At 45.9% G+C, this 22,172-nt stretch overlaps 1 protein-coding gene across 5 annotated transcripts in view; it reads left to right on the forward strand.

Moving 5' to 3' along the window:
• The first annotated feature begins 1,208 nt into the window (after positions 1 to 1,208).
• Positions 1,209 to 22,172, forward strand: part of DOCK9 (dedicator of cytokinesis 9) — a 345,105-nt gene continuing 324,141 nt past the window's right edge. For all 5 annotated transcript variants that reach the window (XM_064269962.1, XM_064269966.1, XM_064269965.1 and 2 more), the window contains exon 1: positions 1,209 to 1,339. In XM_064269962.1, coding sequence (XP_064126032.1) covers positions 1,211 to 1,339 — 129 coding nt within the window. In that variant the 5' untranslated portion in view covers positions 1,209 to 1,210. The remainder of the gene's footprint in view (positions 1,340 to 22,172) is intronic.

The following is a 22,172-nucleotide window of genomic DNA, read 5'->3' on the forward strand; positions in this document are numbered from 1 at the left end:
AGGAAAAAAGAGAAAGCCATGGCGGGGATGGTGGTGGGGGCCCTTAGGGTGGGGACGATGGCCGAGGCTGTGTAAGGAAGGCGCTCCTGAGAAGTGGCGGCGGCCACCAGCCTCGTGGGGCTTTCCCGCCGCTCAGCCGGCGCCGTGAGCCCGTTGCGGGCCAGACGCTGCCCAGCGCTTCCCGGACACGCGTGCCCTTCAGAGCCGTTTCACGACGAGGCTCCTCAAGGGACCGACGAGGGAAGCGAGGCTGAGAAGTTGCGCTCACGCCCGCGGACACGACGCCCGCGGTGACGCAGCCGCTCAGCCTCGCGGGCCGGGGTCCGAGACTCCCAAAGCCGCCTGCCCCGGCGAGCCTTCCCGGCGACGCTCTGTCGCTGCAAACGCCCGCCCCTCCGTCAGCCCGAAGCCTCTGGGGGAGGAGGTGCGGGTTGAGGCCGAGAAAACGACCGGGGTGCGTGCGACGCGCCGCGCTCCGTCCCGGGAAGGGGCGCCCAGCCCGTCCCCGCACGGCGGCGGCTTCCCAGGCGCCCGGAGCTTCGGGTGCAGCACAAACGCCACCCTCCTGAGACCTCTGTCCTCGCAGAGGCCCGCCTGGCTCCCGGGGACTCAGTGTGCCCCCGAGCCGGGGTCCCGCCGAGCATCTCGGGGTCCCCAGCCCCTTCGGCGCCGGGGCTGTGCGCCCTCCCGGCGGCGCGAGCGGTCCCGCCTGGGAGCTTCGGAGAGACGTCGGTCCCGAGCGGCCGAGCCCCAGCTTCCCCGCCGGGTCCCGCCAGCCCTCTCCCGAGCGGCGGCAGCAGGCCGCCCTGCCCGCCCGGCCGCCGCCCCGCCTCTGCCCGGCCGCCGCGCCCCGCCCCGCCCCGCCGCGCCGGACACCCCGCCCCGAGAAGGCGGCCCGGCGAGCGGCCGCGGAGGGAGGCCGGTGGCATGGGGGCCCCGGCGCCGCCACACGCACAGTCGCCTGGAGCGAGCCGGGGAGCGGCTCCGAGCGTGGGGGCCGGCGGGCGCCGACCGGGGAGCCGCAGGGCGTGACAGCGGCGCGGAGGGCGCAGCCCGGGCTGCGCCGCCGGGACCCCGCGAGCGGCGGAAGAGCCGGGGGCGGCGGGGCCGGCATCGGCCGGCGGAGCTGGCCGGCTGCGGAGGGTGCACCTGGCGGCCGCGCGACCGAGCCGGGCCGCGGGAGCTGGGGGAGGCGGCGGCGGCGGCCAGGATGTCGCTACCGCCGCTGCTCCCCGCCTCGGCGGAGACTCGGAAGTTCACCCGGGCGCTGAGCAAGCCGGGCACGGCGGCCGAGCTGCGGCAGAGCGTGTCGGAGGTGGTGCGCGGCTCGGTGCTCCTGGTGAGTGAGTGGCGGAGGGCGGGAGGCGGCGCAGGTGGCCCGCGGCCCGGCGGGAGGGCGGCCCGGCGCGTCCCCTTCCTTCCTCGCGCGCCCCCTTCGCGCGGGCTCCTGGGCTGGCCGGCTGGCAGGTGGGCCGGGGGCGGGGGGCGCGTACGGGAGAGACGGGAGGCCCCGTGGGGGCAGCGACTCCCAGACCCCCGCCCTGCGTGCGGGCATGCCTTCCCTGCGCCTGGCCCGTGTCCCGGGAGTGAGATCGCCAGCCTCCGCCAGCTCACCTCGCACCTGGCCGCCGGCAGGTCCCTCTTCCTTCACCTGACCTCCGCAGCCTGCGCTCTCGTACGCGGGAGGGGCCCGGCACCTGTGGCCTCGGAGGGTGCCGGGGAATTAGGGGCGGGGGCTTCTTCGTGCAGCCGGCGAGCCCAGGGTGGGAGAACGCCCAGTGGGCTCTCTGGGGGGTCCGACTCCGGGAGGGAGGGCTCGGCGTCGCCCCACCTGCGATTTGGCCTCATCTGGGAAGTGGTGTCGGGGGCCTGATAGGAAGGAACCTTTGGTAATTTCAGCGTTGGTGCAAATTGCTACCAAGTTTGGGGATGTGAAGCCAGCATCCCCCTGGTTAACCTGGCCGCGACAGAAAGTCTTGAAGAGAGCAGACCTCTGGGCGTGAGGAAGACAAAGTTTTAAGTCAACTTTCCCCAGCCAGGGCTGCATGTTTGGAACCGTGGTGCACTGGCCTCGCTTGCATGGCGCGCCAGCGGGGCTGCGACTTCTGAGCGGGGTTTGCACAGCGTGCTCCCCAGGGCAGCAGGATACTTGTAGCAGCTCCTTGCCGTGTTGCAGGCATTTGTTTTCTTGAAAGGGGCTTGTTTGTGGGTGGGTGACTTGTGGTGTTTTGTTTGTTGGAACGGTGAAAGAAGATGGGCCTTGGAATTGATTGTCTGGGCTTCGTGGCTCTGTGGGCGAGGGATTGTGTGGGTACCCGGTGGCCCCTTAACACATGGGCTGAGGTACCTTTTCAGTGGCAGGATTGCATGAACGAGCGTGGAGGCTGCATGAATGAAGAGAAGCTTCGTAATTTCCATATCCAATCTGCTCAGTTTGGGTTTTCTCTAGATTGTCAGCCCTACCAGCTCACTCCAGATTCCTCAAACTGTGCTAGTCTAGCCTTTGATTTGATTGATAATAAATGGGGATTTTATTTTTTCATTACATCAAGGTTGACCAGTTGATGTGAAAGGGAAGAGGAAGGCGGGAACAGACTAAAGCCTGGCGGTCACTTCCAGAACTGAATGCCAACTTCTGTTGTCTTGGCATTAGCACAACTTCCTGTGTCTTTCTAACTTTTGGTTAAGGATACAGCCCGCAACATCTCTGGTGTCATTTCTGTTGTCATGCCAAATTTGGTTCTTTTAACTGGGGGCTGCTGTCCTTGTAAGGGAGTTGAAACAAAAGAAGAGTAAATAAAACATCGTCATGATTTCCAAAGTGCTTGACAGATCCTAACTGAAGACAGGTACTAGTTAATTAAGCCATTAGATTGAGCACAGAAGTGTCAACACAGACTGCTAATTACTGATGTGCCATCATCCTTGAATATCTGTCCTTCCTGTCAGAGATGGCCTGCTGATAGTGACCTAGTGTCCATTCCTGCCTGTGACGTACTTGTACTGTGCCACCTCATGACACTTTAACAGCATATCTGTTTACCCGGGATACTCTTATAAAATCACTGTGGCATCTATGATAGCCTGAAGTATGAAGAGCCAGATACCTGGCTGGTGCCTCAACTGCTTATTCTTGTCTGTATGTGGTCATTGGTGTGATGAAACCCGTGCTTAAACAAATACAAAATGCCGTAAGGCCAGTGGGCCTGCTTGGCAGGCTGAATGTGAAGTGGGAATTGCATGGCCATGGTTCTGCGTTGCAGAAGGAGGAACTGGGGTCTGTAGCTTACAGATACTAAAACTTACCCATAAGCCTCACCCCCGTCACCTCCTGTCAGGTACTCTGCTGCTTCTGCTTCTCTTGGTGCTTCCTAGTGCTTGCCAGGAATCACTGCACGTTGCCTGTCATATAGGTTCTGGTCTGCCTTTGCTCTGTGAGGACTTAAGAGGGAAATCCCGATCCTTACAGGACTCAGAGAAGAACTGACGCCAGGGTCCAGAATCCCGTGGTCTCTCTGTCTTTGCTTGGATGGAAGTAGCATTCTGCTTTGTCTTTGATAACTTGGGTCAGCACTAGTTCAATGCCTTCAACATAGTAAACACTCAGTAAATACTTTAACTAGCTGGCTAATAAAAGTATTTCTGTTGTTGGGCTAAAAAACAAAAAACTAATGGTGTATGGATTTAACTAGCTCTTCGCAAGCTTCGAGTATGGATGAGCCTATGGTAGTAAGATCAGTAACATAATGAAATTAGATAGTTCAGTGGGTAATAAGACTGCTGTTAAACAGGCTTTGAAATATAAAAATGGCACGTGCTCACATGTTTTTTTATTGCTTCATAGATATTTTTATTCATAAACAGAGGTTTGTGGGCCTTAGAAATAATTTTATTTGAGAAACTTGAAAATAAACATACACACAAAAAAAAGAATAGTATAATGAACCCTTATATTCCATCACCCAGATTCAATAATTATCAAGATTTTGCCAAACATGCTTCATCTATCGCTTTTTTTTTCTTCTTTTTTTTTTTAGGATTGAGAGTCCCAGGCCTCAGGTCTTTTCACTGTTGATATACCTAATATGTATTGCCAAAAAAAAAGGGATATTTTGTTATATAACTACAATATATAATTAACAATAATTCATTGATACACTATTCACATTTCCTAAATTATTAAAAATAGATCTTCGATTGTTGGCTTGTTTTCATCAGGATCCAAACAAGATTTGTGGGGCTTTTCAAATGTGCTTAGTTCTTTCATAAACCTTAGAATTATTCATGATAGAGAGAAACCCAGCATGGGGCTAGGCGTCCTGGACTTTAATCCTAGAGGTTTAGCAGTTCAGAGCATGGGCTGTGGAGTCAGACCGCCAGGGTTGCGTTCCTAGCACAGCTTTTTACACAGCATCCTTAGACGTGGAACTTAACCTTGCCGTGCCTCAGTTTCCTCATTTGTAAAGTACAGATAATAATCTGATTTACCTTACAGGGTTGTTGTGAGGATTGAGTAATACATGTAAAGTTTACTTATATATCTGATTTAAATTTACAGCCAAAATGAGGTTTTATGTTACCTGAGGATTTCATAGACTACCACACTTGGGTCTCACATATGCCACCAGCTAATTAAGTCACCTTGGCTGTCACTTCTCTGAACCTCAGGTTTCCTCTTCGGTTGAGTGAGGGGCTGCACTAGATTATTTCTAAGTGCCTCCGTGGGTTTGGTTCTGGTTTTGGTTCCCCACCAACAGGCTAGACCACTTCTATTAAGAGTAATGAAGGTACTACTAGTAATATTTCTAACTGTGGGAATAAAAACTTATGATTTTTGGTTATAATCCTCCCACTTTCATAATTACTTGATTTAGAATAGTCGGGAAGGTCAGCACCTTCAAAATATATGCTCGGAAGAAAAGCTGGAAATAATTCCCTGAGCAGAAATCAGTGGTGATTGCTTTTGTAGCCCCTGTGGGAATTTTACCTCAGGTCTTTCAAATGTATTAAAGACAGCTGTCATACTGTCCTGGATCTAAAGGAGTGTACCACGCAAGGCCTAAAAATACCCTTTCTCCGAAAGATGTGTGGAAATATTGTTAAATATTTTGACATATCCCTTGCACGGCTTTGTCAGCTATATTGCACTTGGGTATTAATGTAGAAGTCATCTGACTACCTGGCTTCCTTGCTGATCTAATCTAAATATGCTCAGCTTCAATCTCTCATTGAATGTCAAGGCCCTGCCAGCGATAACCTCTTTGAAAGCAGCAATATGAAATGAAGGAGAACCAAGTCATCACTAAATTTTCCTTTGTGTTGTTGGAGGGGGATGGACAGAAGGTAGGATGACTATCTCCCAGAGTATGAGCTTGTGGCCTCCCTCACCCTCCCAGCTCAGTCTACTCAAGATTCCGGTATTATCTGAGGTAATGTGAGACCCAAGTGTGGTGTTCTTTGAAATCCTCGGGTAACGTAAAACCTCATTTTGGCTGTAATTTTAAATCAGATATGTTAGTAATCTGACAACTGAACTGGCCTGAGCCTCACCTCACTGTCTTTGTCCACCCTCCTAGAGCCTTAACAAACAGAAATGTCCCAAAATACAGGAAGCAGGGTGGAGTCCCATCTCCAACTAGATAATCAACAACAGGTTCTATTTCTTTAGTTTCTAGTTCATTTGAATGTTAGGAGAGAGGAGTGTATTAGTAATGCTTTGAATTTGAAAAGGGAGGGAAGGAATTGTGAAATCTTTATTCACATTTATTGAGGGTCTGCTCTGCTCTAGAACTTTCTGATGGGTGCTGAGAGTATGATGTTGTATTATTAGATCAGGCCCTTGCCCTTGAAGAATGTATGATCTAAACAGGCAGACAGGCCAGCAGTTTACAAAAAGATGTCTGTGTGTACAAAAGAGCACATATAAAGAGTTGTCACATGTGTGCTTCGGAGAATAGAGGAAGTCATAACGGAGAACTGGTGTACTTGGGAAGGGGTTTATGAAGAATCAGACTGGACCTGGAAGATGCAAAGAAATGTGAGACTCCTCCCTCTCCCCACCACCCAGGAAAAGAATTAAGAAGTTGAACAAATGTTTAGTAGGCCCTGGTAGGCCAAGAAAGAACAGGGGAGTTTGGGCAAAAAGGGGCAAGTTTTAGGAGGAAGGGAGAGAGTTTTGAGAAATACAGTTGCTAAATTTGGGAGAGCTTCAATGATTGGCTGAAATCATAAAATAGATTTTTTTTTTCTTGTCTTTTTGAAACTTATTTTAGGAAAGAGGTTCACACCAGCCCGTGAACATATGCTTCTTAGCGAGGTCTTCTGAGGGTAATCCCAGGAGTAAATAATGTGACCGTTTGTCGTGTAAGCCCAAGAACAGAAAGCAAGGTCTATGGCATAGCAAAGAAAGCCCGGAAACAGGCCTCTCTGTGTGTCTAAGCATTTAGGGTCTCCTTTTGTGAGTAGCAGTCAAAAATGGTGGGTGCACCATTCAGTAAACAGTGTTGCAAAAAAAAAAAAAAAAAAAAAGTTATAGGCCAACCTCATATCACATGGTGGAATAAAGTATAAAGCTAACTTTAAGAGTATGTGTAAAATAAATAAATAAAGAAACCACAGAAAACATGGGTGAATAATGTAAAGGTGGAGAGGGATTTTTTTTTTAAATTTTTATTGTTATTTAAGTGAAAGTTTACAAATCGAGACAGTCTCTCATACAAAAATTTATTATTTTTATATACTTCTAGTTGCTCTCCCCCTAATGAGACAGCACACTCCTTCTCTCTACCCTGTATTTCCTGTGTCCATTCAGCCGGCTTCTGTCCCCCTCTGCCTTCTCATCTCCCCTCCAGACAGGAGCTACCCACATAGTCTCATGTGTCTGCTTGATCCAAGGAGTTTACTCCTCACCAGTATCATTTTCTATCTTATAGTCTAGTCCAATTCCTGTCTGAAGAGTTGGCTTTGGGAGTGGTTCCTGTCTTGGGCTAACAGAAGGTCTGGGGACCAGGACCTCCAGGGTCCTTCTAGTCTCAGTCAGACCATTAAGTCTGGTCTTTTTACGAGAATTTGAGGTCTGCATCCCACTGCTCTCCTGCTCCCTCAGGGGTTCTCTGTTGTGTTCCCTGTCAGGGCAGTCATCGGTTATAGCCGGGCACCATCTAGTTCTTCTGGTCCCAGGCTGGTGTAGTCTCTGATTTATGTGGCCCTTTCTGTCTCTTGGGCTCATAATTACCTTGTGTCTTTGGTGTTCTTCATTCTCCTTTGGTCCAGGTGTGTTTAGACCAATTGGTGCATCTTATATGGCAGCATGCTATCCTTTAAGACCCCAGATGCCACTCTCCGAAATGGGATGCAGAATGTTTTCTTAGTAGATTTTATTATGCCAGTTGACCCAGATGTCCCCTGAAACCATGGTCTCCAAACCCCTGTCCCTGCTACGCTGGCCTTTGAAGCATTTGGTTTATTCAGGCAACTTCGTTGCTTTTGGTTTAGTCCAGTTGTGCTGACCTCTCCTGTGTCGTGTGTTGTCTTTCCCTTCACCTAAAATAGTTCTTGTCTACTATCTAATTAGTGAGTACCCCTCTCTCTCCCTCCCTCCCCACCCTTACAACCATGGAAGTATTTTTTTCTGTGTTTAAACTATTTCTCGAGTTCTTATAATGCTGGCCTTATACAATATTTCTCCTTTTGTGTCTGACGAAGTTCACTCGGCATAATGCCTTCCAGATTCCTCCATGTTATGAGATGTTTCATGGATTCATCATCGTTCTTTATTGATGTGGAGAGGAATTTTTAAAGTGTGAAAGTGGAGGAAGAAACCGGTTTGGCCTGGGCTTTGGAGTTGAGCCTTGGCTTTTTTGCTTATTAGCTGAGGACTTAGAGCACAGGACACTGATTGGTTTAGGCCATCACCGAAGCCTCAGCTTGTTCATCTGAGAATTGGGATTTTTAGATGATATCTTAGAGGTTTTCTATAAAGATTAAATGAGATAATACATGTAAAACTTTGTTGTTGTTGAGTGCTGTTGAATGGATTTTGACTCATAGCAACCGTATAGGACAGACTAAAACTGCCCCATATGGTTTCCTAGGCTGTAATCTTTAGGGGAGCAGATTGCCAGATCTTTTCCCCCGCGGAACTGGTGGTAGGTTCAAACCACAGAGCTTTTGGTTAGCAGTCAGGCTTTTAACTATTGCACCACCAGGGCTCCCTACATGTAAAGTACTTAATAGAAAAAACAAAACAAAACAAAGCCATTGCTGTCCAGTTGTTTGCAACTCATAGTGATCCTATAGGACAGAGTAGAACTGCCTCATAGGGTTTCCAAGGAGTGCCCGGTGGATTCGAACTGCTTACCTTTTGGTTACCAGCTGTAGCTCTTAACCACTTCACCACCAGGGTTTCCAAAGTACTTAATAGTAAATGCTTAACAAATGTAAAGCTCTTATTATGTTAATAAAGGAAAAGATGGATTATCTTGACAAATATTTATTGAGCACTTATTATGTCCTAGGATCTGTGTTGTTATTGGGTGCTGTCAAGTCAGTTCAGACTCACAGTGACCCCATGTGACAGAGTAGAACTGCCCCATAGGGTTTCCTAGGCTGTAATCTTTACAGAAGCAGATTGCCAGGCAGGCCTTTCTACTGTGGAGCTATTGAGCGGGTTCAAACCACCAACCTTTCAGTTAGCAGCCAAGTGCTTAACCGTTGCGCCACCAGGTATCTCTGTGAGGGCTTTACATATGGGAGGTGAAGTCACCTTGAGGTCGCACAGCTGTAAGTGGAGGCGCTGGGTCTTAAACCTGGACAGTGACGTCAGATCCTACGCTCCTAACCACTTTGCCTATTGTCTTCCCACAAGAACCCAAATCTGTTGCCTTAGAGTCGATTCAGATTCACAGTGACCCAGTAGGACAGAGTAGAACTGCCCCACAGAGCTTTCAGGGAGCAGCTGGTGGATTTGAACTGGTGACCTTTTGGTTAGCAGCTGGGCCCTTAACCCCTGCGTCAGCAGAGGAAACACTAAAACTTGTAGGTCACAAATACTATCAATTTAGAAGTCAAACAGGAAGCGTAGAAACCGTATCAACCCTCCATCAGTATTTATCTTAGGAGTCCCAGTGGTGTAGACGGCTAATGCGCTTGGCTGCTAACCAAACGGCTGGAAGTTCGAGTCCACCCAGAGGCTCCTCAGAAGAAAGGCCTGGCAATCTGCTTCTGAAAAATCAGCCATAGAAAACCCTCTGGAGCACAGTTCTACTCTGATACACCCAGGGTCGCCATGAGTCTCAGTGGACTTGACTGGCATCTGGTTTTATTTCTCTCTTAGTCAAAGTGTTAATTTTTCTTAATATGTTAAGTTTTCTTACCAATCAATTAAAAAAGGTAAACGTTCCAGTAGCAAAATGGGAAAAGACATTAAGAGGCAATTCCTCAAAGACAAAAATGGTGTCTTGTTTTTTAGTTAATGATTTTTTAAAAATTATTAGTTAGGCTGAACAATGTTTTTTTTGCTCTTTATTGGCTAATTGTAGTCCTTTGCTTCCATTCTTACACCATCCTTCAGGGTTCAGTTTGTAATCCTTAAGACACCAGCACTTCCTGTTGTCCTGGGAGTGAAAACCCTTTCCCTTTAGTTGTAAGGTGCTCTCTTTATCACACACCACCCAGCTGTTGCCCTCTGGCCAGTTTTTTTAGCTCCGTCATGTTTGGTGAGCTGTTTTACATATACCCCAGGACCTTGGCAGAAGCTCTTACCTCTGCCTGGGATGATCTGTATCCCCCTGCCTCCCCCGCATCTGCCAGGCCAGCCCCCCTCCAGACTGAAACAGGCCCCTCCTGTTCTTTTCCTTTGTACTACTTAGCTCAATTTATATGTTTATTTGTGTATTCGTTTAATGCCTGTCTCCCTCTCTGGTCTGTTTTTTTCCCCTAATATTTTATTGTGTTTTTGGTGAAAGTTTACACAGGAAATTAGGTTCTCATTGACCAATTTCTGTACATATTGTTCAGTGACATTTTGGTTACGTTCTTTACAATACATCAGCGTTCTTATTTCCATTTTGGTGGTTCTGTTCCCATTAATCTAGCTTCCCTGTTCTCCCTTACTTACTCTTCTTTGGTCTGAGGTAGATGTTTACCATTTGGTTTCATCTAGATGATTATTTTGAGGAGCAGACTACTTACGGGTGACATTATTTATTTTATGGGCCAGTTTGTCATTTGGCTGAGGGGTGACCTCTGAGCCACTAGCTCTTAAGTTTAAACTTGAGTTCCAGGTTTAAAGAGTTACCTCTGGGTGATAGCCTCAGAGGTTCGTCAAGTCTCTACCGGCCCGGTAGGCCTGGCCTTTTTTGTTTTAGGAATTCGAGTTTTGTGCTGTGTTTTTCTGTCCAGGACCATCCATTAGGACCCTGGTCAGGATGGTTGGTAGTGGTAGCCAGGCACTATCTAGTTTTTCTGGCCTCAAAGTAGGTGATGTCGTTGTTCATGGAGACTGTTGGGTGTAAGTAGCTTCTCCTTTGAGTATTTGGTTTCCTTCTTTCTCCTCAGCTCCAGACAAGTGGAGACCAACAGTAGTATTTTAGATGGCCGCTTGCAAGCTTTTAAGACCCCAGACACTACTCGCCAAACTAGGATGTAGAATATTGTCTTTACAGACTGTATTATGCCAGTTGAATGAGTTGCCTCCGAGACTATTGTCCTAAGCCCTCAAATCCAGTCGACTGCTCTCCTGAGGTGTTTGGTTTTGTCTAAGAAGTATCCATAACTGTGCTCCCTGGGTCCTTGATTTTAGGCTTGGAAATCTATGTAGCAGACATAACATGCTCTGCCCATAGTTGTTCATATATGCCTTCCTCTACATGTTTATATGTCCATGTTACCAAACACGTACTTTTTAGTTATTACTCTTGTTGCAAAATTGCGTATTCTCCAATGAATTTTTTTTTTCTTTTATAAATTCTCTGTCCTGTTTTTTCACCACTGTTTATCCAGTGCCTGGCACATAGCAGGGGCTGAGTATATATTTTTTGGATAAACGAGTGAATCCTGAAGACTCTGCATCTGACCTGTCTCGTTTTTCATGCTGTTTTCCTTCCTTGGTGCCCTGCCTCGATGCGGGTTCTCACAGTGTCCGCCCTGAAATAAAATAATTTCTCTCTCCTGCAGCGACGCGTGTTCTCGCAGTGTCTGTTGAAATAAAATAATTTCTCTCTCCTGCAGCAATGCAGGTTCTCACAGTGTCTGTCCTGAAATAAAGTAATTTCTCTCTCCTGCCTCATTGCAGGTTCTCACAGTGTCTGTCCTGAAATAAAGTAATTTCTCTCTCCTGCCTCATTGCAGGTTCTCACAGTGTCTGTCCTGAAATAAGGTAATTTCTCTCTCCTGCCTCGATGCAGGTTCCCACAGTGTCTGTCCTGAAATAAAGTAATTTCTCTCTCCTGCAGCGATGCAGGTTCTCACAGTGTCTGTCCTGAAATAAAGTAATTTATCTGCCCTGCCTCGATGCAGGTTCTCACAGTGTCTGTCCTGAAATAAAATAATTTCTCTCTGCTGCAGCAATGCAGGTTCTCACAGTGTCTGTCCTGAAATAAAGTAATTTCTCTCTCCTGCCTCGATGCAGGTTCTCACAGTGTCTGTCCTGAAATAAGGTAATTTCTCTCTCCTGCCTCGATGCAGATTCTCACAGTGTCTGTCCTGAAATAAAGTAATTTCTCTCTCCTGCCTCGATGCAGGTTCTCACAGTGTCTGTCCTGAAATAAAGTAATTTCTCTCTCCTGCCTCGATGCAGGTTCTCACAGTGTCTGTCCTGAAATAAGGTAATTTCTCTCTCCTGCCTCGATGCAGGTTCTCACAGTGTCTGTCCTGAAATAAAGTAATTTCTCTCTCCTGCCTCGATGCAGGTTCTCACAGTGTCTGTCCTGAAATAAAGTAATTTCTCTCTCCTGCCTCGATGCAGGTTCTCACAGTGTCTGTCCTGAAATAAGGTAATTTCTCTCTCCTGCCTCGATGCAGGTTCTCACAGTGTCTGTCCTGAAATAAAGTAATTTCTCTCTCCTGCCTCGATGCAGGTTCTCACAGTGTCTGTCTTGAAATAAAGTAATTTCTCTCTCCTGCAGCGATGCAGGTTCTCACAGTGTCTGTCCTGAAATAAAGTAATTTCTTTCCCCTGCAGTGACGCAGGTTCTCACAGGGTCTGTTGAAATAAAATAATTTCTCTCTCCTGCAGCGACGCATGTTCTCACAGTGTCTGTTGAAATAACATAATTTCTCTCTACTGCAGCAATGCAGGTTCTCACAGTGTCTGTCCTGAAATAAAATAATTTCTCTCTACTGCAGCAATGCAGGTTCTCACAGTGTCTGTCCTGAAATAAAGTAATTTCTTTCTCCTGCCTCGATGCAGGTTCTCACAGTGTCTGTCCTGAAATAAAGTAATTTCTCTCTCCTGCCTCGATGCGGGTTCTCACAGTGTCTGTCCTGAAATAGAGTAATTTCTCTCTCCTGCCTCGATGCAGGTTCTCACAGTGTCTGTCCTGAAATAAAGTAATTTCTCTCTCCTGCCTCGATGCAGGTTCTCACAGTGTCTGTCCTGAAATAATTTCTGTCTTATGCAGCGACGCAGGTTCTCACAGTGTCTGTCCTGAAATAAAGTAATTTCTGTCTCCTGCACCAGCCCGCTTCCCGCTGCCATGTTAATTTTCCTGACGCACAACTTCTGTGATATCATCAGTTCCTCACTGCCATCTCTGGTATAAATTCAGTGATATTCCCACACATAAGAATGTATCATTTTGGGACTGGCCCTGTGTTTGCTAGTTTAGAAAAAGCTGGTTAGATTGTCAGGAAATCTGTGTGATCTTTGAATAATATTTGCAAGGAGCCAAACATTTTATACAAAGTATGATTAATTTTTATGGACTTCTGTTTTCACTAACTCTGTTGAATTTTGGTGTGTAAAAGAATACACTGGTCTAACTCTTTTGTTGTTATCGTTGTCGTTATGAGTCGGCCCCTGACTTACGGTGACCCCAGGTACAACTGAACATGATGCTGCCTAGTCTTGCGCCATCCCCACGATTGGTTGTGAATCAGACTGTTGGGATCCACAGGGTTATCTTGGCTGACTTTGGGAAGTAGATCACCAGGCCTTTGTTCCTTGTCTCTCTTTGTCTGGACGCTCCTCTGAAGCCTATTCAGCAGCGCAGCAACACGCAAGCCTCTGCCGACAGACAGGTGGTGGCCTTGCATATGGTGCGCTCACTGGGAGTCAAACCCAGGTCTCCGGAATGGAAGGCGAGAATTCTGCCACTGAATCACCAGGGCCTAACTCTTGTGTTATTTAGTAATTCGTTTACCCCAAAGTAAGCTTGTGTATAATGATATATTCTAGGTGTCATAAATTTAAGAAACCTGCTTTTAACTACTAGTTACAGGTTTTTCTGTTATACTTACAACCTAGTTTTAAAGCACAGGAAGATTTTATGAGTGCTTTATATAAAACCAAAAGCCAAACCAAACCTGTTGCCATTGAGTAGAACTGCCCCATAGAGTTTCCAAGGAGCACCTGGTGGATTTGAACTGCTCACCCTTTTGGTAAGCAGCCATCGCACTTAACCACTACGCCACCGGGGTTTCCGCTTTATGTAGACATGCTATTTACAGGAACCTCGTTCTTTCTCATTTTAGGTGCCATTTACATTGAGAACATTTACTTTATGATAAAGATACATTTTGTGTGAATAGAACCTGATAGTTTAAAATATCTTCATAAATGCCATTTGGTCAAAATAAATTTCTTATTTAGAAAACAAAACCACAAATAATACCAACTGCTGGAAGACCTTTTCCAGATGAACGGCAAGCTTTGTGGACCATCAAGAAGGCTTAGACGGGGTGTTGTTTCTTCTACATCTCTTTCACTTTCTCTTTAATCTGCTCTTTCTTTTCACTTGATTGATAGCAAGGAGACTTACTATCTGATCAGAGCTCCATATCACCAAATGGTTATTTGGATCTCCCTAGGCCCCTTTCTTTGAAGTTGGCAGGGATGAATGCAATTAAGATAGTGCTTGGTCCTGTCAGCATTGGGAGGCAGGCTGGGCCAATGCATGTGTGAGAGACACCCCTCACTGATTGAGTGTTAGCCTGAAAATGGATCAAAAACACACAGAGAGATAGGCAGATCGCCACGAAATACCCAGGAACTCCACTGACCCCTTATATTCATTCTAAAACTCTTATGTACTTGGTTTGAATTTCATTTGCTCTGTTTTCACATATTTTGTCTTAGCAGAAATACATATTCTGTTATGTACATATAAAAATGTCATAAGGAAAGCTGTTTACCATGCTAAGTTGAATAAAAGCTTATCAAATATGATTTGATACTCTCAGATATAGCAAATTAAAAAAAATTTAGTTTCTCGGAAATTTAAGTGGTTAACTTGAATTATTAAAACGCCTTTCTGGAAAGTACCATGAATTCTCTAGGTTGATAGAAATGCATGACCTGGAAATGAAGTCATACTGTTTTGGAGGTGAAAGGCGTCTTTAGAGATGATCTGATCCAGCTTCCTGATTTCACAGACGAGAAACATGAGGTCCATGGTGGTGAATGACTGTCTGTGGCCATGCAGTCAGCATTAGAGCCAAGAACAAAATCTCGTTGACTGGCTCTCAGGCCAGTGTATTTTCCACTGGCCGCAGGAAATAACTGAATTGACTTTGTTTACTCTTGTATTTCAACAAATACCTTTACAGACTTTGATAACCAGCTAACAGAAGAACATGAAACATCTATTTGCAGCTTGCATCTCTTTGCTAGGCTATTTCATGAGTCCTTCTCGGCCAGCTCCTGTGTGAAGCAGACATTTATTTTTCTGTATGCCAAGGAAGGACCTCTGCAATTCTGTTTAGGGGTATTTGGAGGAAAAGGAGAAGGAAATAAGAAACAAGGATTAAAAATTAATCTAAAAAAGATCTCAGTAATAACATATTCAAGAAGGAAGAATTTAGTAGTCAAATAATGTCATCTAGGAGGTAGAAGATCATGGTTTTATGTGTACTTTGGTTAAAATAATTATGTGGCTTCAAAAGACCTTCCTGGTCCTACTAACCTAAGACCCTTTAGGACTGAATAAACTGTGTTAATCCTTTAAGATTGAATAAACTGTGTTAATCTAGGTCATTTTACCTTTCAGGCTGCTTTGCCTTGATGAAAATAAATATTCAGCTATAAATGGCAATCTGGTTTGAATGACATGATTATGGGAAGCGCTGCGTGTCCGCGATTGTCTCGAGGACTTACTTTGTCTGTCACCCTAACACAGTGTTACTGCTTTCTTAGGTGGAGAGCAGAGTTCCTATGGTGATAGCCGAGGTGCCATAATATTTATAGTATATTAGATTCATTTATAAACTATTACACTAGATAGAATTTACAGGATACTTAATCTCTTAGGTTAGCTTTTTCTTACCAGGCTTTTTTTTCTTCCCTCCCAGCAGGGTTTATTTTATCTTTTGTGGAATTTGATATTTTCCAGGCTTTTGGTATGTTCATTTAATCATTTTTACTTTACTTTATTATTTTAAGAAAATCTCCTATGTCCTCCTGTGTGATGATTGATTTTTTTTTTCCTCCTAGAAGATAAGAAGTAACTGCTTGTTATGTGATGTTTTTCCTTGGGAAATCAAGAATGTGTGCTTTACTGACTTCTCTGGAGGTGACTTTGTGAAAAACCAATTAATGTATCAAGTTTTTAAAGGTACTTTATTAGTTCACCATTGGCTGCTAACCTAAAGGTTGGCAGTTTGAACCCATCCAACAGTACCACTGAAGAAAGGCCTGGCAATCTGCTTCTGTTAAGATTACAGCCAAGAAGACCCTATGGACCAGCTCTACTATGTAATACAAGGGGCCGCCATGAGTTGAAATTGACTTGATGGCAGTGGGTTTGGATAGGTTGGTTTATTAGCTCATCACTTAAAACTCAGAGGGGCAGAGATTCCTGACACCGTGTTAGCTTCTCCTGGAATTGTTAACGTATTGGGCAGACTGAGTAGGCATGTTGGTGTTAAGATTTCCATAATGTGTAAGAGATGACAGGAGAGATGAGGGATCGCCAGTGGTAGATGACCAAAAAAAACTCAGTGCCGTCGAGTTGATTCTGACTTGTAGCGACAGTATAGGACAGAGTAGAACTGCCCCATAGGGTTTCCAAGGCTGTAAATCTTTATGGAAGCAGACTGCCACAGCTTTCTCCTGCAGAGAGTGGCTAGTAGGTTTGAACTGCTGACCTTTTGGTTAGTAGCTGAGCGTTGTACCCACTACACCACTAGGGACATTGAATTGGGGACAGTCACGTTTGATAGTGGAATGTGTAGGTGACGACTAGCCAAAAGGTTGGTGGTTCAAACCCACCCAGGAATGCCTTGGGAGTAAGGCCTGGTGATCTGCTTCTGAAAGGTCACAGCCTTGAAAACCCTATGGAGTGCACATGGGGTGGCCATGAGGTGATGACAACTAACAACAGCAACAACACATGGTAAGCTGTCTATTGTGGTCTAGAGCTTCAAAGCTGGGGAGCAGGAGGGTTGAAGATTTTGGGCTTCTGCTGGCCCCACAGGTGGGGCGGTGGAGGATGGGCTCCTTTGGTAGACATGGGCAACTCCATCTGAGAGAGGGGGTTTCAGAGTAGTGCCCAGGATTTGAAAATACCAAAATTACTTTTTTCCTGGCTTCATTTGTTAGAAATGATGAAGAAGAATGCTGACCTCTGTCCTTAGAGTGTGGAGCCTTGGCATCTAATATCCTCTACTCAGGGACGTAAGCCTCACACACACCCAGCTACACGGTCTCCCTGGTCCTTCTCAGGGAAAGCCAGCATCTGCTTGTGAGCTTTATACTTAATGTGAGAACCTTGAGTTCTGCTGTGACAATCACTCCTTCGTGGTCTCACTCTGTTGCCCAGGCTGTGTCACCTGTGCAGTGGGGGAGGCGCTGACCACCCCACAGCTGATGTAAGCTGCTGCATTCTGACCAAATCCTTGGGTTTGGAGTCTGGCTGGTGCAGGCCTGGAGCTCCTTTCTGTCAGCAGTGGCGTTTGGGAGGGGGAGGGCAAAAGTGGGATGGAACCCCAGCCTTCTCTGCTCCTGGCTTCTCTGTGGCCTTTTCCGTACCATCAGGCCAGGGGCTGAAGCCTTATGAGGATTCTGTCTCCTGTTGTTTATCTTCTAGTTGAGGATCTTAGCACATCTTGAGACACTTTTGTGTTTCTCGTAACAATGATATTAGCAGACGAAAACGCAGTGTTATTATCTTTTTTTAAAGCTGTCACGCTTTAAAATAGACCCCCAGTTGTCAGGGGTCATTCACTCACTCAGCAAACACTGAAGGCTAAACATTTGTTTAAGACACAAACCTTGCCTTCAAGAAGCATGTAATCTTGAGGGGAGGAAAAGAAGGAGCACAGAAGGGACCCAGGGAGCTCTCGTGTGGGCTTCCTTCCTCTGTCAGAGCCTCGTGCCCTTGGCTGTTTGCCCTTTCTGTTGGGAGGAAGAAGGGAGTTTATGACCAGGGCAGACAGAGTTCCAGGGAAGGTGGCGAAAAGATTGAAGTCAGCTTTCTGGGAAGCAGAGACATGTTATCATAGTTCTTTATGTGCCATAGTTTACGGTACAAGAACTGTAAAAACTCTGCTTTCTTCAGAACTGATAATGAAAGCAGTTTCTCTGAAGCTCCAGATTAAAAATAATCTGAATTGGTTGTGAGACCTGTGCAGGAAAAGAAAAACTCAGTTTTTTATGCAAAATCATCAGCAACTTTAAGGTCTGTGGAACACAGATTTGCATGGTCCTGTTGCCTGGGGTTTAGTGATTGTACAAGAGACTGAGTACTTAGCATGGGAGCTCTCGGAAGCAAGAAGCTAGATGGTGCTCTGCCGATCGCATCTGGGCTAACGATGACATGATTGATACAAGTATTGACCATTCTTTCTAGAAAAGCTCACTTTTTGAGCATGAGGAAACACCCTATTCATAAAATACTAATACTAGTTCTTACGTCAAGGTGAATCCACTTGGTTTGTTGTGGTTAGGTGCCACCGAGTCGGTTCTGACTCACAGCAACACTATGTACAACAATCCTCTGTACAACAGAAGGAAACACTGCCTGGTCCTGCACCATCCTCATGATTGTTGTTATGCTTGAGCCCATCGTTGTAGCCCCTGTGTCGGTCCATCTCGTGGAGGGTCTTTTTCAGTGACCCTCTATTTTACCAAGCATGATATCCTTCTCCAGGAACTGATCCCTCCTGATAACCTGTCTGAGGTATGTGAGATGAAGTCGCACCATCCTTGCTTCTACGGAGCATTCTGGCTGTACTTCTTCCAAGACAGACCTGTTCGTTCTTCTGGCAGTCCATAGTATATTCAGTGTTCTTCGTGAACACTGTAATTCAAAGGCATCAATTCTTCTTTGGTCTTCCTTATTCATTGCCCAGCTTTTGCATGCATATGAAAACCCGCTGCCATAGAGTTGATTCTGACTCATAGTGACCCTGTAGGACAGAGCAGAACAACCCCACAGAATTTCCAAGGAGCGCCTGGTGGATTCAAACTGCCAACATTTTGGTTAGCAAACATAGCTGTTAACCACTATGCCACCAGTGTTTCCATATGTATGCATATGAGGAGACTGAAAACACCATGGCTTGAGGGTCAGGCACACCCTAGTCCTCAAAGTGACATCTTTGCTGTTTAATACTTGGTTTAGTTTCGATTTTTATCTGTGTTTTTTTTTTTTTTTCTCTCTTGGCTTTCTGCCGCTAAGGACATGTGTGGATCACGTTAATGATCCCCTGGGAAAAGAAATGAGTAAATATTTAAAAACAACTGGCCATCTATTTTAAAGCGTAAGTAGATAAACATGTACATGTGTATTAAAGAGGCTTGAAAACAGTTTCCCACGTGTATTTGAATAGTTTTTTTTTTATTGTGGTAAAAATATAACAAAATATTTGCCAATTCAACAGTTTACATATATATATATGAAATATACTGATATCAGTTATTTTCATCATATTGTGCAACCTTTACCACTGTCTTGAACAGATGAGTTTTTAATCTCACACACACAGCAAATGAATTGAGCACATTTGTTGAATCTCTGCTGTGAGCCAAGCACTGTGCCAGGTGCTTTGGGAACCAGGATGAGTAAGGCAGATTCTATCCCACATGCTAGGGAAAGAAGATTGCAAAATAAGATTTATGCACATCTAAGTAGAAGATTGTGTCATTAGAGAGCTATAAGTAAAGCGTTACAGGGACCTCAGGGAGATTTCCTCCAGTTGAGCAATTTAGAGACAGGTCAGTGAAGGAGGTGGCAGTCTGAGCTGAAGGCAGACTTGAGAGAGGAAAGCGGGGTGAGGGAGCTCCAGGTTGAGGGACCTGCGCTAGTCAAGGGCTATGCTTAGGGAACAGTGAGCAGAGCCTGGTGAAGTTGGGGAGGGTCAGGGTGCACAGATTAGGGCCACTTAAGGAGGGAGAGGGTGGAAAAGGGCCAGGCTTGGGGTGTTGACTGAAGAGTCACGGGGTTTTTGAGCTGAAAAGCTTCAAGAGCAGACCTCTGCTGTGGCACAGGGTGGCTGTGTTGATGGAGCTTATTGGCTGGGACATGATGGAGGCAGAGGCTGGGGTTTGTCTATAATTTACGAGGCCTTTGCCGTAATTTAGGCAAGAGGTAATGAGGAAGGCCTGAAGTAGAGAAAGACGTTACGTATAAGAAGTTGTTGCTGACTGCTGTTGAGTCCATTCTGACTGACCGAGATCCCATGTGACAGAGTAGAACTGCCCCATGGGGTTTCCAAGGCTAAACTCTTTTTGGAAGCAGATCGCCAGGTCTTTCTCCCACAGAGCCACTAGGTGGGTTACAACCACCAGCCTTTCAGTTAACAGCCAGGCTCTTAATCGTTGAGTCACCAGGGCTCCATATAAGAAGTAGTTTGAGATAAAGTCGATGTGCATCTGAGCTTGATTACATTAGGGTATTTATTTACTCAGTAAATATTTATTAATAACACCCAGCCCCCATACCAGGTGAGCTTAGAGTGCAGTGGCTAGGTGAGGCTGGGTAGCTGGGGACATTAAATATAACCTTAGGTTTCAGTTGTATGTGGTGTGTGACTGGGAGGGTGGTGATGCAGAAATCTGAGGACACCCACCCGTTACACAGCCTGGAGGGAGTACAGAATTTACCTAGTCCCTTGCTTTCAGATAAACCACTGCAGACCAATGAGAGGATCATCTCCTTTATGAACCACCACCAGGGAAAGGGGTGACAGTGAGCTTGGGAGGGCCCCTCGTGTTTTAGAGAGTGTTTAGGGTAGAGCAGACAGCTTGAAAAACCATCTAGTCTTCATCAAAATACGCAGTCATAATCAGTGTGTGCTTAACTGTGAAGGGCTCAGACCAGCTGCCTTCTCTACCACTATGTCCCTGAGGCCAACAGTTTAACTTTAGATCAATTTTCTGAAACATCCTTTTCTCTCCTCCGTCTTTCAGGGAAAAATTAAAGAAGTCCTCAAAAATGGTAGGCTCACGAACACTTATTTAAGGACACAATATGTAATTAGACAACTTACTTTGCTTCCCTTTCATGCATGTTTTTATGGCTTTCTTGTCCTAGGTGAGAGAAAATAGCTGTGAGTGTTTTGTGTAGCAGGGGCCCCAGCTCATTTTTGGATGTGAGCTTCTTTAGCATTTCCAAATAGAAGCTAAGTCACTGCGTGTGTTGATAAATTATAGATGGAGAAGTGTTCTCAGTTGCCCTCCTCTTGGATTTCTTTGCTTCATATGACCACTGATCTCTCCTCTTTGAAACTCCATCGTCCTTTGATATCCCAAGACTGTTATTACTACTTAGTTATTAATCAATGTGATGACAGTGGTAATAGTGGTAACTATTTTTTATGTCTTTCGCTTTTACTGTTTGCTGTTTCAGCTTCCTGACTGCCACCATCCAGTAGAAAGATGAGTACCTGATATCCTTTTTCCTCAGCTTTTCAGAGATTTTAGCTCATCTCTCTATTTCGAGACTGACTCCCAAGTCTTTATTTCCAGCCTTGACCAAGACGTTTGTGAGCGCCAGGAGAAAGCCAGCTGGTGAAGGGAGATGATGGTGAAGGAGGAGGATAAATGAGGGTTTGCCCAAATGGGGGAAGATCCACAGGTCTTACTGGAAGGTGTCAGAATTCAGAAGCGCCGTGGAAGTGGGGGTAGGAAGGTATTGCACCTTCATTTTACAGTGTAAGGCAGTGCAGCTCTAAATGCCATCCAGGGCTGGGGGTTGGTCAGTGAACTATTTATAACTGACCTACAATGATGTAAGTTTAGAAATTGAAAGTGAGTGTATAGAAACTTTTAGCAAGTTGACAGGGCAATTTTAAGTTTGTTGAATCTAATAAAAATTTGGGGGTTTAATTTTCCATGTCTTTGTTTTTTATTTCATTGTTTAACAATTTATTTATTTGCATTCTATAAAAGTACTGGTCCCCGGTGAATTGGGGAAGAAATGGACCTTAACCACAACCAGTTTGCAAAGTCCAGTTGCAGTTTATGGGAGTTGTTTTATTATTGTTGGGGAGATGTTTTCTTAGAAGTGGTTGGTTTGAGCAGCAGGAACAAGGGGTGGCCAGGGTTGGGAGGGAAGTGAGTGTGCATCTTAGCACTCCAGGAAAAGGGCGCCTCAGTGAGATGGAGGAGTCCCTAGGTATTGTAAGCGGTTAACCTGTACGGTTGCTAACTGAAAGGTAGGAAGTTCGAGTTCACGCAGAGGCACCTCAGAAGAAAGGCCTGGTGATCTACTTCTGAAAAATGAGCCACTGAAAACCCTGCTCGGACACACACGGGGCCGCCATGAGTTGGGGTCTCGGACACACACGGGGCCGCCCCAAGCCACAGCAACTGGTTTGGGGAAATAGAGCCTTGTGACTTGAGGGAGTTAGAGTGTAGAGGAAGGTGTTTGGATCTCGGGTGCACATACCCAGATGAGGGCCAGCCCGGCTGGTGGTAGGAATGTGTGTACTGCCCTGCTCGGGGCCTTCTAGGCTGGGGAGGGGTCTGCATAGTTTGAGTCGGGGCTGTTGGGTCATCACCAATGTGTGCTTCC

Source organism: Loxodonta africana, chromosome 17, assembly GCF_030014295.1.
Source record: "Loxodonta africana isolate mLoxAfr1 chromosome 17, mLoxAfr1.hap2, whole genome shotgun sequence".
Classification (NCBI taxonomy): domain Eukaryota; kingdom Metazoa; phylum Chordata; class Mammalia; order Proboscidea; family Elephantidae; genus Loxodonta; species Loxodonta africana.